General features: G+C 37.3%; 1 protein-coding gene across 13 annotated transcripts in view; it reads left to right on the forward strand.

Moving 5' to 3' along the window:
* The window catches only part of MLLT10 (MLLT10 histone lysine methyltransferase DOT1L cofactor), a 234,980-nt gene that overhangs the window by 130,148 nt on the left and 88,321 nt on the right, over positions 1-16,511 (forward strand). For all 13 annotated transcript variants that reach the window (XR_006204580.1, XM_042945064.1, XM_042945063.1 and 10 more), the window contains one exon: positions 9,623-9,718. Coding sequence is in view for 12 of the 13 variants with exons in the window: in XM_042945064.1 (XP_042800998.1) it covers positions 9,623-9,718 (96 nt within the window). In the remaining variant the exon portion in view is untranslated. The remainder of the gene's footprint in view (positions 1-9,622; positions 9,719-16,511) is intronic.

Genomic DNA, 16,511 nt, shown 5'->3' on the forward strand with positions numbered 1-16,511 from the left:
AAAGGAACAGGAAATTTATTATTTGGCATAAGAAGTTCAGAGGCTAGACTTTTCTAGATTGTTAATTTCACAATAGCCGGTCCAAGAGTGGCAGGGCATTGTGTTTTTGTGGTTCTTTTGGCTTTTCTGGGCATGATTGCCAGGTCGCTGCAGTTATTCCCAGGATCTTGACCTAATACTTGAACATCCGAAAGCAGGAAGGGAGTACCTTTTTAAGAATGGGATGTTCAGTTCATAGCCATCTCACAGAAAATGTCCCCTTCTGTCTTATTATCCCAACCCAAACCTATCCCAGACCTAAAGCAGTCAGTGGCTAAGGAGAATAGATTTATCTTAATTGACTCAGACACACCCATGTTCCCTGTCTGGGTTGGAGTATGAGGCCACTTTTATCAGTATATGAGAGAGTGATTAGCCAAAGAAAATCCCTTCTACAAGGAAGGGATTTATGTGTAATTACTGTTTGGTGGCAAACTATTATGTTTCTGACTAAATGCTTCAAAATCTATATTGAGTTCTGCTATAAAAACCTTAGCAACCCCATTTCTGCTATCCAGTGTTTAAAAAAAATTTTCATGTTACATTTTTCAGGTTTGTAAAAACATAATCACTTCCTCAGAGTTCTGTATTCAGTTTGTTAGATGGTCACTACCAGGCCTCTTACCACAGCTTCTCCAGTAAGTTTTTTATATCATCTCTTAAATTGACTGAGTTTTATTGTCAAGTTTTTTCAAAAATAAGTTCTTACAGCCTGTATTGTCTTGAATTTTTTCATAATGGGAAATCATTCCTGCCTTAACTTTAGAATTCTTCTTCCATTCTATAGGTTGCCTTTTAGTTTTGTTTCCTTCACTGTGCAGAAGCTTTTTATTTTGATGTAGTCCTAATAGTTTATTTTTGCTTTTATTTCCCTTGCCTCAAGAGACATATCTAGAAAAATGTTGCTATGGCTGATGTCACAGAAACGTCTGCCTATGCTCTCTTGAAGGATTTTTATGGTTTCAGGTCTCACATTTTGGTCTTTAACCCGTTTTGAGTTTATTTTTGTGTATGGTAAAAGAAAGTGGTCCAGTTTCATTCTTTTGCATGTAGCTCTCCAGTTTTCCCAACACCATTTGTTGGAGAGACTGTCTTTTCCCCATAGTATATTCATTCCTCTTTTGTTAATGATTAGTTGACCATATAATTGTGGATTTATTTCTGGGTTTTCTGTTTTTTTCCATTGATCTATGTGTCTTTTTTTTTTTTTTTAATGTTTATTTATTTGAGAGAGAGTATAAGCTGGGGAGGGGTAGAGAAAGGGGGGCAGAGGATCCGAAGTGGGTTCTGTGCTGACAACAGTGAACTTGATATGGGGCTCGGACTCACAAACTCTGAGATCATTACCTGAGCTGAAATGGGACATTCAACCTACTGAGCCACCCAAGTGCCCCATGTGTCTGTTTTAAAAAGATTTTTTTTTTAACTTAAACTCCTCCCCTGCTCATGCTGTGTCTCTCTTTGTCTCAAAAATAAATAAAAACATTTTTTATAACTTTTTTTTTTTTTAACGTTTATTTATTTTTGAGACAGAGAGAGACAGAGGATGACCGGGGGAGGGTCAGAGAGAGGGAGACACAGAATCAGAAGCAGGCTCCAGGCTCTGAGCTGTCAGCACAGAGCCCGACGCGGGGCTCGAACTCACGGACCGCGAGATCGTGACCTGAGCCGAAGTCGGCCACCCAACCGACTGAGCCACCCAGGCGCCCCAATAAAAACATTTTTTAAAAAGTTAACAATATTTGTTCTTCTGACCCGTTTCTTTACATTGTTGTGATTTTCTTTCATCAGTGTTTTATAGTTGTTTCAGAGTACAGGTCTTTCACTTTTTGGTTAAGTTTATTTCTAGATATTTTATTAATTTTGGTGCAGTTATAAATGGAATTGTTTTCTTAATTTCACTTTCTGCTACTCCAATTTTAGTGTATAGGAATGCCATAGATTTCTGTACAATGCTTGATTTTGTATGCTGTTATCCTCTGGTGGTTTTTCGGTGGAGTCTTTGAGTTTTCTATATGTAGTTATCATGCCATCTACAAATAGAGTTTTACTTCTTCCTTACCAGTTTGAATGTCTTTTATTTCTTTATGTTGTTTTATGTGGCTAGGACTTCCTGTACTGTGTTGAATAAAAGTGGTGAGAGTGAACATCTCATCTTTTTCCTGACCTTGGGGGAAAAGCTCTCAGTTCTTCACCATTGAGTGTGATATGGGCTGTGGGTTTTTCATATAAAGCCTTTATTATATTGAGGTAGGTGAGGGCTAATAAGTATTTTTGCCTCTTTTGGAAGCCAGAGGGAATGGCAAGGGTACAGTGTAAAATTTCAGCTAGGGCGGTATAAGTTTTTTTGTAAAACCCCAGATTCAGCTCTCTTTTTTAATACTTGATTAAATGCCTTGTACTAGGTTTTAATCTGTCAACTATGTGGGATGTCTCATTCCTATGGGAGCATACCCTGATTTTATACAATTCATTCTTAGCCTAGATCCTTCCTTGACTTCCAAAGAGTCAGCACCTCTTCACTCTTCCTGTTTTTGTATCCTACTTGTTCCTTTTTCTGCCCTGAAGCTGGTATTACTCTTTAGGCAGAAAAATAACAAATTAAGGGGGCAGGAAAGCAAAAAGATAAAAAGATCTCTTCTTTCCAGATTTGGGAGTTTTTGTGATATTCTCAGAATTCTAAGGAATTGGAAGCAGGATGAAGAGCTGAATTCTATAGCTCAGACTGGGACAGTTTCTGCTCTTATTTCTAAAATTTTCTGTTTTATTGCTTGGTTGCCAGTTTTTGTTTAATGCATTATTTTCTTACGTGTAAGTATTATCATAACATTAAAAATTTATTTATTTACTTATTTATTTATCTACCTACCTACCTATCTATCTATCTATCTATCTATTTATTTATTTATTTAGAGGGAGAGGGAGGGAGCGTGCATGTATTGGGAGGGACAGAAAGAGAGTCCCTAGCAGTCTCTGTGCTGTCAGCAGGGAACCGTGAGATCATGACCTGAGCTGAAATCAGGAGTTGGATAGGTAATTAGGTAACCAGCCTGAGCCACCCAGGCGCCCCTGTTAATGTGTTATTATCTGCTTTTGTCGTCTCCCCAGTTTCAGTTACTGTTGGGTTTGTTGTTTCATTTCTTTTTTTCTACTGGTTTTTGTTTGTTCATTTGTTTTTTACTTGGTTAACGTTGGAAATTTTGATGGCATTTTACATCACCTAATTTTTAAGCGCTTGAGAGTTAGTTGAACATAGGCAACTTAATAGAAGTTCACTCAGTTCCAACACAGAATTATGTTATATTAAAATAACTCATATTCATTTCCTTTCTTTTTTAATTTTTTTAAATGTTTTTATTTATTTTTGAGAGAGAGAGAGAGAGAGGGAGAGAGACAGCACAAGTGGGGGAAGGGCAGAGAGCAAGGGAGACACAGAATCAGAAGACACAGAATCTGAGCTGTCAGCACAGAGCCTGACACGGGGCTCAAACTTGTGAACTCCAAGTTCATAACCTGAGCCTAAGTCAGAAGCTTAACCAGCTGAGCCACCCAGTGCCCCCCGTTTTCTTTCTTATGTTATGGCTACACAATTACTTTCTAATATTCGGCTTCCTGGTGAACTCTTCTTGGCACTTAGTAATAATGAAATTCTTTACTACATACCAGTGAACCTTTGTTAAAAATTTAGATTTTTTTCTGGAAAGTAACCTCCCGCCTAATAATGCATTCCTTCTAGAATTCACTTTTTAACTTACACCAAACATTTCTGTCAGTGGTTCAGTGATTATATGTGTACTTTCAAAATTCTCTAAGATCTCTCTGATTCTTTTGGGTCTAAACACATGAGTTTATTTATTTATTTATTTTTTTCAACATTTTTTTTTTTTTTTTTTTTTTTTTTTTTATTTTTGGGACAGAGAGAGACAGAGCATGAACGGGGGAGGGGCAGAGAGAGAGGGAGACACAGACTCGGAAACAGGCTCCAGGCTCCGAGCCATCAGCCCAGAGCCCGACGCGGGGCTCGAACTCACGGACCGCGAGATCGTGACCTGGCTGAAGTCGGACGCTTAACCGACTGCGCCACCCAGGCACCCCCACATGAGTTTATTTTAAGGGTTATCTATTGTTGTGTACTTTAATTTTCCTTAAAAAAATTTTTTTTAATGTTTACTTATTTTTGAGAGAGGGAGCAGGGGAGGGGCAGAGAGAAGGAGACACAGAATCCAAAGCAGGCTTTAAGGTCTGAACTGTCAGCACAAAGCCCACTGTAGGGCTTGAACTCACGAGCTAACTGTGAGATCGTGACCTGAGCCAAAGTCGGACACTTAACCAACTGAGCCATCTGGGTGCCCCTTAATTTTCCATCAGGAATTTCTTTACCCATTCCACTTCACACACAAGAACTCTAAACATAGGTTAAAAACTCCTGTATCATTGTTCTTAAAAATAGTTCATTCTGGAACTAAAGCTATTTTAAAATTGAAATTTTTTTCTCCCTTCTTTTCATCTTTTCCTTCCTTTCTCCACTCTTTGACCTTTCCATGTAAAAATTTCTCATCATAGCCAACTTGTCCATTTGTTTTTTCTTTAAATTTAAAAAAAAAGTCTGCTTTTTAAAAGTTTCTTTTAAGTTTCTTTGAGGGTGTGGATAAAAGAGTCTACTCTGTGATTAAGTGACTTGGTTTATAAAAATAGGTCCTCACAGGGCTCTTTTAAGGATTAAATGAAATATATGTATTTGTATGGTTCTGATTATTTTTATTGTTAGTTGTGCTCACTGACTCATTGGGAGTGACACTGGTTCTGACCTATGGCTTTATATAAAAAATATCCAATACTGGTTTATTTCCTTCTGGTTGTTTTTTATTCATGCATATATTAACCACTTTCCTAAATCTCTAAGCATTTCTTCAGAACATACTAATTTTAATGGCCATTGTATGGTTTTATAATGATTTTTTTCAGTCACATCTCTGCTGTTGCATACTCAGATTGTTTGCAGGTTCTTCTCATGGCAAATAGTACTGTAATAAACAGTATTTAATCCTTTGTTCACCTCCTAGAGGTGAAATTTCTAGGACAGAGAATATTTTTATGCTTTCTAATTCTTTTAAAATTGTCCTTCCCAATTTATACTGTCTCTAATATTTGCAAGTGCTCATTTGACCATAACCTGAGCAACATTGGGTCTTATAAAAAGCAAAACTCAACAATTTTGATTACTAGTGAGAGCAAAATACTACCTTTAATTCTTTAAAGGTAGAGTTTCACATTTTTTGTTATTTAGTGACTCTGCGTCTTTTGTGAATTGTCCTTTTTACATTTTTCTCTGGCATTTATGTGTATATATGTTCAGTGATTTGTAAAAAAAATTAAACAGTGCTGAAAATGTAGAACATATTTATTTTACTCATTTTCCAAATTTTTGCTTTTGAAAGGTTTTTAAATTAATGTAGAAGCATTTCAAATGTCAGTAGCTAAACCTGCTTTTTCCCTTTATAATTTTTGCTTTGTTTTTATATGTAGAAAAGAGTCTTTTCTTTTTAAAAGTTAAAGATTTCAAAAATACTGTCTTTCCATCCATTTAAGCTATTTTAATTATTATTTAACTCTTTAAAATAATCCATCTGGATTTTATTATATTTTGAATAATGTACTTTTGTTCAAGTTATTAACCAGTTTTTCTAGTACCAGTATTAGGTAATTTTAGTCTTTCCTTGCAAATTTGGAATCCCTTCCTTATCATATGCTAAATGTTTACATATAACTGAATCTTGTTCTACAGTTTCCTCTTGTTGTGTTGATCTATTAAAATCAGCCTCTCTCTTTTTAAATTTTTATTTATTTTAATGTTTATTTACTTTTGAGAGAGTGCAAGCAGAGGAGGGGCAGAGAGAGAGGGAGACTCAGAATCCCAAGCAGGCTCTGTGCTGGCAGTACAGAACCTGATGCGGGGCTCAAACTCGTGAATGTGGAGATCCACGACCTGAGCCGAAATCAAGACTCGGGCGCTCAACCAACTGAGCCACCCAGGCACCCTTTTCTTTTTTAAATCTTATTCCAAATTTTTATTTAAATTCCAGTTAGTTAACATACAGTGTAACATTAGTTTCAGATGTAGAATTTAGTTGCTCATCGCTTACATAGAAGCCTAGTGGTCATCAAAACAAGTGCCCTTCTTAATCCCTGTCACATATCTAATCCATCCCCCTACTGTCCTCCCCTCCAGTAACCCTCAGTTCTCTATAGTTAAGAGTCTGTTTCTCGGTTTGTCCCCCTCTTTTTTTTTTCTTGCCCCATGTGCATTTGTTTTGGTTCTTAAATTCCATATACGAGTGAAATCCTGTGGTGTTGGTCTTTCTCTGACTTACTTTGCTTAGCATAATACTCTCTAGCTCCATCCATATTATTGCAAATGGCAAGATGTTATTCTTTTTGATGACTGAGTAATATTCCATTGTGTGTATATGCCACATCTTTATCCACTTACCAGTTGATGGAAATTTGGGCTCTTTTCATAATTTGGCTATTGTTGATAATGCTGCTATAAACATTGGGGTGCATGTATATCCCTTAGAATCATTATTTTTGTTTCCTTTGGGTAAATACCTGGTAGGGCCAATTGCTGGATTATAGGGTAGCTCTATTTTTGTTTGTTTGTTTTTTAAGTTAAACCCCAGCGTGGGGCTTGAACTCAAGACCCTGAGATTGAGAGTGGGATACTGGATACTGACACCAGACTCCCCAGGGTAGTTCTATTTTTTAACTTCTTGAGAAAACTCCATATTGTTTTCTGGAGTAAAATCAGCCTATCTCTTTAGTGAATATAATTGGACTGTTTTGATTCATATTTTACAGACTAGTGATATAATCTGTTCACAGTCTGTTTCCACTGAACACTTGCAATCCTCACGTCAGGATACCTTTCCTGATGTACCACATAGAACCAGAATTCTGTGTAATTCCATGATGATTTCTATATGTTTGTATTTTCATACATGTACATGTGCATACTTTACTCCCAAGCAGTTTCCACATTTTAAGAGTTTGTTTGTCTACCTTGTTGTTAGTCAGGGTTATTTACTATTAAATCATCCCATCTCTTGTAGAGTAAAACCCTTGAAGAATAAAACCCAGTATGGGAAGGAGAACATGAAGGATAAAAAGACTTCTTCATTAACTTTATGGGAGAAAAATATTGATATAGAACTTACATTTGAACCTCATATTTATAAGTTATACTGTAATTTATACTTTCTTTAACTCTCATTACCCAATTGTGTATTCTAGTCTTGTTACAATTAGCTACTGTTGCTTGGTAAACCACCCCACAACTTGTAGTGGCTTATAACAAGCAGTGCTCAGCAGGAACAATTCATCTTGCTTCCACATGTTATTAGCTGGGTTTCCCTATGAGACTATATTCAGCTGGTGGCTGGCAGGGGTAGTGTAAGATAGGCTTTTTGTTTGTTTGCTTGTTTTTATTCTTTTGACATTTTAAGTCATTTTACTTTTACTAAATTATTCCAGCAAGGTAGTCTTATCCACATGTCTGGTGTTAGATGCTGCTGGCTATGGGCTGGGGTACTTCAGTTTTTCGCCACAGGGTCTCATTCTCTACTTCTCTATTCATTCTCAAGCTGTCTGTATCAGAAAGCTTGACGTGGTTACTTACATGGTGGCTGGAATCAAAGGGGCAAAGGTGGCAGCCATCTAAGACTTTTGTAAAGCTTTGGGCTCCTGAACTTGTACATCACTATGCACATTCTCTTGGCCAAAGCAAATCACAAAGCTAATGTAGGTTCATGGGGGGGTGGGGGTGGTGGAGAAGAGGACATGTTATCATGGGAGGAGCAGTGACATCCTGCTACAAAGAAACAGAGGCAGGATTCCTTGGTGGTCATTACTAAGATCTGTTGCAATGAAAACGTAACTCTATATCTTCTTTTATTTTTATTTTAAAATGTTTATTTTTGACAGAGAGAGCCAGTGCGAGTGGGGGAGGGGCAGAGAGAGAGAGGGAGACACAGAATCTGAAGCAGGCTCCAGGCTCTGAGTGGTCAGCACAGAGCCCCACACAGGGCTCAAACTCATGAACCCTGAGATCATGACCTGAGCCCAAGTCGGCTGCTTAACCCACTGAGCCACCCAGGCATCCTTAAAATGTAACTCTTTATTATTTTTTTTTTTCCCAACTTTTTTTTTTTTTTTTTTTTTTTATTTTGGGACAGAGAGAGACAGAGCATGAACGGGGGAGGGGCAGAGAGAGAGGGAGACACAGAATCGGAAACAGGCTCCAGGCTCCAAGCCATCAGCCCAGAGCCTGACGCGGGGCTCGAACTCATGGACCGCGAGATCGTGACCTGGCTGAAGTCGGACGCTTAACCGACTGCGCGACCCAGGCGCCCCAAAATGTAACTCTTTAAATAACAGTAAATTTTACTCCCGATCCTGATTCTTTCAATTCAGTTTCAATTCTTTCAATACAATTGAAAACAATTTGTTTAAATTTTTTGTCATTAAATAAAGTTGGTCTCCTAATGTGTAATTAATTTCTAATTTAATTGAATTCTTTTTATATTTAATTCATCAGTTTTAGTACTTTAAATTGAAAGTAGCACACCAAAACTTTAAATTATTAAAAACAATTTTTTAAAGTTTATTTTCGGAGAGAGAGAAAGTGCAAGTGGGGTGGGGCAGAGACAGAGGGACAGAGAGAATCTCAAGCAGGCTCCATGCTGTCAGTGTGGACTGAGGTCATGACCTGAGCCGAAATTAAGAATCGGACGCTTAACTGACAGAGCTACCCATGCACTCCTAAATTATTTTTGTTTGAGATAGCTGATTCATGCATTTTTCTGAATAAACCTAGGAAAAAATTTCTTAACCTGAGTTTCTGTGGCCTGGTTTCCAGTTTGTGGGCCATACAATTTAATGCATAGTGATGTAGAATCTGACACTATTCTAATGGGATAGTGTATGTCAAAGTGCTATGAAGTTTTAAAGTGCAATGTATAAAATATACCAAAAGTGTTTGATGTTTTTTTGTTTTAAGTGTTTATTTATTTTGAGAGAGTTGAGGCGGGCGAAGGGAGAGAGAGAGAATCATAAATAGGGTCCATGCTCAGCACAGAGCCCAATGTGGGGCTTGGTCTCATGACTGTAGGGACCTGACCTGAGCTGAAATCCAGAGTCGGATGCTTAACCGACTGAGCTACTGAGGAACCCCTTTGGTGTTTTTAGGTAGAAAAAAATATAGGTTGCCTGATATTATAAATGTATCAAATAATTATAGACTTCAGTTGTTTACATATTATTTTAGGTTGGTCAAGAATAAGGGAGCTGAAATCACTTAAAATAATTTTTAACAGTGTTACTATACATCTTAATGTATAATAATAACTATTTTACTAGTATTGTTTATCAAATAATATGAATACAATCAAAGGAAGTAATGTTTTATTATTTGTCAAGTATTCATTAACATTTTGAGTTACTAAACAGAATTATGAAAGAATCTAATCTTTATATACATGGTTTATGATTTAAATTTAAATTGGATTTTATTTCTGTGCGTTTCTAGAAATATAAAGAAAAGGACAAACACAAACAAAAACACAAGAAGCAACCAGAGCCATCACCTGCATTGGTTCCTTCTTTGACTGTTACCACAGAAAAAGTAAGTTTTAAGTGCCATATTTTGTTTTATATAATAACTAGTTATGTGCTGGCTTTTACCTTTAAGAAGTAATATCATTCTCAGTGTCCTGGTTCCCTTTAACTTTTCTTACCTCTTTAACCCTACGTTAAACACTTTAGGATTCCCATTTCTTAGTCTTTTATTTTACATTCTGTTTATACTCAGTTCTGAAAAATAGTAAGTAAGGCTAACAACTTGGGGGGCATCATTGAGATTAAGAATTTGGACTATAGAGTGGGCTTTGTTCACCTGTGATTTTGAATTCTGGCTTCACCACTGAGTGTTAATTAACCTCCTTGTAACTTTGTTTGATCATCTGTAAAATGGGTGAAATAATTATTGGAATTGAATAAGATAATATATGTAAAACAATTACAACAGCATCTGGTTCATAGGAAGTATTATAGTAAATGTTATATGTGCCTAATGTGAAAACAAGTGTGGACAGGGAAAGGTGCTGGGACATAATGAGCAAGGAGTGGGGAGAACCACAGAAGGTGATACTGGCCAAGGGGCCAATCACATAGGGCTGTGCAAACCAGTGCAAGGACTTGTTTTTTGAGTTTGACTCAAAAGCAAGCCATTGGAGCATACCATCTGACTTAGGTTTTATTAGGATCTCTGGCTGATTTGTTCTGGACAGACTAGAGAGTCAAGGATGGAAGCTGGGAAGCCCTTAGGAGATTATTATAATAATGCAGAGAGAGATGGTGGTAATAGTGGAGGTGGTGAGAGGTTATGAGAATTTGAATTTATTTAAATGTAGAACCCACGTAGCTTTCTCAGAAGATGAGACGTGTGAGAGAAAGAGAGGATCCAAAGAAGAGTCAAAGGGTGTTGGACCACATAACTAGAAAAATGCAATTGCTGTTAACAAAGATGGGAAAGACTGTGGGTGGGGTGTGGTAGGTTGAGGGCAAGATGAGGAATTCAGTTTTGGATATGGTATTAGTACTCTCTTGCTTCCAGAACAAATGTAGCAATTTAAAACAATATAAAAGTGTTATCTCCCTGTTCTGGAGGCTGGAAGACTGGTGGGCTCAGCTGGTTCCTCTGGATCTCTCAAAGCTGAAGTCAAGGTGTTGGCTGGCCTGGGTTCTAATCTGGGAGCAAGAGCTTCTAAGCTCATTCAGGTTGTTGATTTACAAAAAAAATTTTTTTAATGTTTATTTATTTTTGAGAGAGAGACAGAGTATGAGTGAGGGAGGAGCAGAGAGAGAGGGAGACACAGAATCTGAAGTAGGCTCCAGGCTCTGAGCGGTCAGCACAGAGTACGACACGGGGCTCGAACTCACAAACTGCGAGATCATGACCTGAGCCAAAGTCGGACGCTTACCGACTGAGCCACCCAGGCACCCCCAAGTTGTTAATTTATGTCCATTTTATTTCTGGCTCTCAGCTGCGGTCTGCCCTTAGCTTCTAGAGGCTCTCTTCAGCCCTTACACATATGTCCATCCATCTCAGAGCCAGCACTAGCCTATTGAGTCCTTCCCATACTTGGGATCTCTCTGACTTCTTCTCTGCTGCACCTTTTCTGCTTCTGCCCACAGAAAGTTCTCTTCTTTTAAGGGTTCATGAGATTAGAATGGGTCTGCCTGAAAAATCCAGAATAATTTTCTTATTTTAAAGTCTGTAGCCTTACTTAAATTAGCAAAGACCCTTTTGCCATGTAACATAACTTATCACATGTTTTAGGGATTAGGATGTGGACATCCTGGCTGGGCTGTTTTGCCTACTTTAGGGTTGAAATATTTTTAGACACCCAGGTAGAAATGTTAATTAACCAGTGGCATGCATAGTGTAGCATTTGGAAAATAGGTCCAGACTATGGGTATAAATTTGGCAACTGTGTGCATAAAGAGTTTACGTAAAGCCATGAGAGTGGGTGCCAGTGGAGGAGTGAGTGCAGGTGGTGAGGACAGGAGGCCTTAGGACACCCTACGGCTGCCAGTATTGAAAGGTCTTGGAGCAGAGGTGAAACTAGCAAATAAGACTGAGAAGAGGGCCAGAGTTTGGAAGAACACCAAGAAGATGTGATTATGCTGGAAGTGAAGTTAAAGAAAAGGAAAAAAAAAAAAAAAAAGTTAACTGTGTCATAATAATATAAGGACTAGCTATCATATTTAGTTACATGGTAATCTGAAAGTTCTAGTTTGAACTTTCTAGAATGTTAAAAATGGAAACATACAATATTTTACACTTTGTCTTCTTTCACTCGGCATACTTTGAAATTCATCCATGTTGTGTGTATCAGTACGTTCTTTTTATTGCTGACTACTTTCTTTTTTTAATTTTTTTTAACGTTTATTTATTTTTGAGACAGAGAGAGACAGAGCATGAATGGGGAGGGTCAGAGAGAGGGAGGCACAGAATCTGAAACAGGCTCCAGGCTCTGAGCTGTCAGCACAGAGCCTGACGCGGGACTCGAACTCACGGACCGCGAGATCATGACCTGAGCTGAAGTCGGCCGCTCAACCGACTGAGCCACCCAGGCGCCCCAATTGCTGACTACTTTCTATTGTCTGGACATACCATAATGATTATCCATTCAGTAATTGATGGACATTCAGATTGTTTTCCAATTTTTGGCTATTAACAAAGCTACTAGGAATATAATACAAATCTTTATATGGACAGATTTTTCTTGCATAAATACCAAGGAATGGAATAGCTGGGTCACCTGGTGTAGCTTTAAGTTTTAAAGACACTATCAAACTATTTTCCAAAATAGTTGTACCATTCATTGATTCTGCCAGCAGTGTATCAGGGGTCTGTTCCTTTGCATTCTCTGCACTACTTGGTATGGTTTAATTTTGGCATTTCTAGTGGGTGTGGGGTACTTTCTCATTGAAGTTTCAGTTTGCATTTCTGTAATGATTAAATTATGTTGAATGTCTTTCCATGTGTGTATTTGCCGTTTCTTTATTTTCTTTGGTGAAGGTCTGCTCAGATCTGTTCATCACCTGTCTTTTTTTATTGACTTGGTTTGTTTTCTGCATTTTGTGAGACAACATGTGTTCTAGATGCAAGTCCCTTATCGGGTACATTATTTGCAGGTATTTTTCCCACTCAGTGGCTTAAGCAGACATTCTTCTTCTTCTTCTTTTTTTTTTTTTTTAATGTTTATTCATTTTTAATAGAGACAGAACAGGAGCAGGGGGAGGGGCAGAGAGAGAGGGAGACACAGAATCCAAAGCAGGCTCCAGGCTCCAGCCCCAAGCTGTCAGCACAGAGCCCGACGCGGGGCTCGAACTTGTGAACTGCAAGATCATGACCTGAGCTGAAGTCAGATGGTAACTGACTAAGCCACTCAAGCGCTCCTTAAGCAGACATCTTAATTAAATGGTTAGTATATACATTTTTTTAATATGTTTTCTTCTAGAAGTTTTATATTTTCATCTTTCACATTTACCCTTTTGAGTTAATTTTTGCTTGTGTGACTTATATATCAGAGTCCACTTATTCGAATTATAGATACCCAGTTTTTCTGGATCACTTGTGAGACAGACTGTTCTTTCTCCACCGAATTGCCTTTACCCACATTTGTTGAATCCCACTTGACCATATACATATTGGTCTCTTTTTGGAATCTGTTCTCTGTTGATCTGTTTGTCTGCTTTTACATTTTTTAAAACTAGTATTCATTCATTCATTCATTCATTCATTCATTCATTCATTCATTTATGTGCGCGAGTGCATGAGTGTGAGAGAGGAATGGAGAGGGAGGGAGGGAGGGAGGGACAGAGAGAGAGAGAGAGAGAGAGAGAGAGAGGGAATCTTAAGCAGACTCCATGCTCAACGCGCAGCCCAACGCGGGGTTTGATTCCCACAATGCTGGGATCATGACATGAGCAGAAATCAATTCTTGGACGCTCAACCGAAAGAGCCACCTAGGTGCCCCTGTCTTTTACATTTAATACCACACTATCTTGATTACTGTAGCTTTGTAGTAACCAGTTAGGTCAGGTAGGATCCATTTTCCAACTTTGTTCTTCTCTTTCAAAGTCATTTTGACTATTCTAGGTTCAGTTTTTACGTGAGTTTTAGAATCAGATTGTCAAGTTGTTGAAATAAAACTGCCTGTATTTTGATTCAAACTGCATTGAATCTACAAATCATTTTGAGGGAGAATTAATGTCTTTAACAATATTGAGTCTTCTGATTCACGAACACAGTATATCTCTTTAATGTATTTTAATCTCAGTAACAAGTATACAGGTTTTATAAATCTTTTTTCAGCTCTGTTCCTAAATGTTTGATGTTTTTTGGTGCTTTTATAATCTTTTTTAAGGTGTAAATTTCTGATTGTTTCTTACTAGTGTATAGAAATACATTTTTGTAGTTTTGTATGTTTATGTGGTGTCCTGCAAACTTGCTGAAAATTCGTATTTCCAGTAGCGTATTGATTCCGTGGGATTTTCTTCATAGATGATCAGGCCAACCACAAATAAGACAGTTGTACTTCATCCTTTCTGGTCTGGATGCCCCGTATTTCTTATTATATTGTTAACTACAAGTGGTGAGAGTGAGCATCTTTGCTTTATTCTTGAAATTAGGGGGAAAGTAATCTTCTAACATTGTATATGATGTTGAAGTTTACTTCTGTTCCTAATTTGTGGAGTTTTTAATTGGCCATGGATGTTAGATTTTGTCAAATAATTTTTCTATATATTTTAATAGATACATTAATACAAAAATATTTTTTTAATCTCTTAATATGATGAAGTACATTCATTGGTTGATTTTTTTTTTCCTGCTGTTAAGCCAGATAAATGCCACTTTGTCTTGATATATTACCAGTTGTGTACATTACTGAATTCAGATTTTTGAAATGTGAAGACATTTTTGCATCTGCATTCATGAGAGATACTGGCCTATAGTTTTTTTTTGTAGAATGTCTTTGGATTTGGTTAAAAAATAATGCTAGACTCAGAATGAGTTGCCAAATGTTCACTCTTGTTCAGTTTTCTGGAAGAGTTTGTCTAAATTTGGTATTATTTCTTAGTGTTTTATAGAGTTTCCTCTTTTTTTTTTTTTTTTTTTTAAAGTTTATTTATTTTGAGAGGGGGTAGGTGGGGGGGAGGGAGTTGGGGAGAGGGAGAGAGAGAATTCCAAGCTGTCAGTGTGGAGCCTGATGTAGGGCTCAAACTCATGAACCATGAGATCATGACGTGAACCATGAGATCATGACGTGAACCATGAGATCATGACGTGAACCATGAGATCATGACGTGAACCAAGATCAAGTCGGACGCTTAACTGACTGAGTCCCCTGGCTGCCTCTGGTAGAATTCTGAAGCCATCTGGGCATAGAGTTTTTCTTGGGAAGTTTTTTTAAAACTATAATTCCATTTCTTTAATAGATAGAGAACTATTTAGGCTGTTCTTCTTGAGGTACTTTTGGCAGTTTGTATCTTTTTTTCTAATCCAGGCTGGATAGAGGTTTATGAATTTTATTGATCTTAAATTATTAGCTTTTGGAATCTGATTTTTTTTTTTCTTATGATCTTAAGGTTTTGTATTTTAGTTTTTAGTAGTTCTATGTTTTTATTTCTGTTCTGATTTTATTTTTTTCCTTCCTACTGCTTGGTTTGGCTTTACTTCATTCTTTTTTTTCTAATTTTTTAAGGCATAAGATGATTTAATTTATTTGAGGTCTTTTTTTGATATAGCAGTTCAAAAAAATAAACTTAAAAAATTTTTTTTGACATTTATTTATTTTCAAGAGACAGAGTGTGAATGGGGGAGGGGCAGAGAGAGGGAGGGGGACAGAATCGGAAGCAGGCTCCGGGAAGCAGGCTCCCGGCAGTGCAGAGCCCAATGCACAACGCGAGGCTCAAACCCACTAACCGTGAGGTCATGACCTGAACTGAAGTCAGATGCTTACCCGACTGAGCCACCCAGGCACTCCCCCCCAAAAATAATAAACTTTTAAATTAATTTTTTAGATTTTTTAAATTTTTAGTAAGAATGGAATCATACTTTCTAGTGTAGAATCTACAAATAATACCTGTTTTGCACTGACATTTTTATAAAAGAACTTTGGAAGTTTCCATGCATAAAAATTAAGGAATAGATAAATGGATAGATTTAAATGCTGTGTGGGTGGGGAAATTTTGCCTTGCAGTCTAGTGGCAGACAAATCGCTCTTTTCTTTTTTTTAATGCAGCTTATTTGAATTTAAATCAAAACAAAAGCGGTTCATCCGTTTTTTTTTCTCATCCCCCAGTGCCTCCCTTGCCTCTGACAATACCCACATTTATTTTTTAGAGCAGTTTTAGAATCGCAGCAAAATTGAGTGGAAATTACAGAGATTTCCAATGTACCCTCTGTCCCATATTCATCTTCCTCCACTATCAGAGTGATAAATTTATTATAATATGTGAATCTACACTGAAACACCATTATTGCCCAAAGTCCATAGTTGATATTGGGGTTCACTCTTTGGTTCTGTGAGTAACTATTTGAGGACACGTATCCATCACTATAGTATCCTACAAAACTTTTACTCCCCTGAAACTTCTCAGTGTTCTGCCAATTTATTTCTCCTTCCTTTCAAACCCCAACAACCAGTAGTCTTTTTAGTGGTCGCCGTAGTTCAACTTTTTCAAAATGTCATATAAAATTGGAATCACACAGTGTGTAGCTTATTCAGATTGACTTCTTTCATGTAGTTTTATGCTTTAAAGTTTCCTCCATGTCTTTTTCTTAATATTTTTAAGATGTTATTTTTTTTAGAGTAGTTGCAGGTCCAGAGCAAAATTGAGAGGAA

Source organism: Panthera leo, chromosome B4 (assembly GCF_018350215.1).
Source record: "Panthera leo isolate Ple1 chromosome B4, P.leo_Ple1_pat1.1, whole genome shotgun sequence".
Taxonomy (NCBI): Eukaryota; Metazoa; Chordata; class Mammalia; order Carnivora; family Felidae; genus Panthera; species Panthera leo.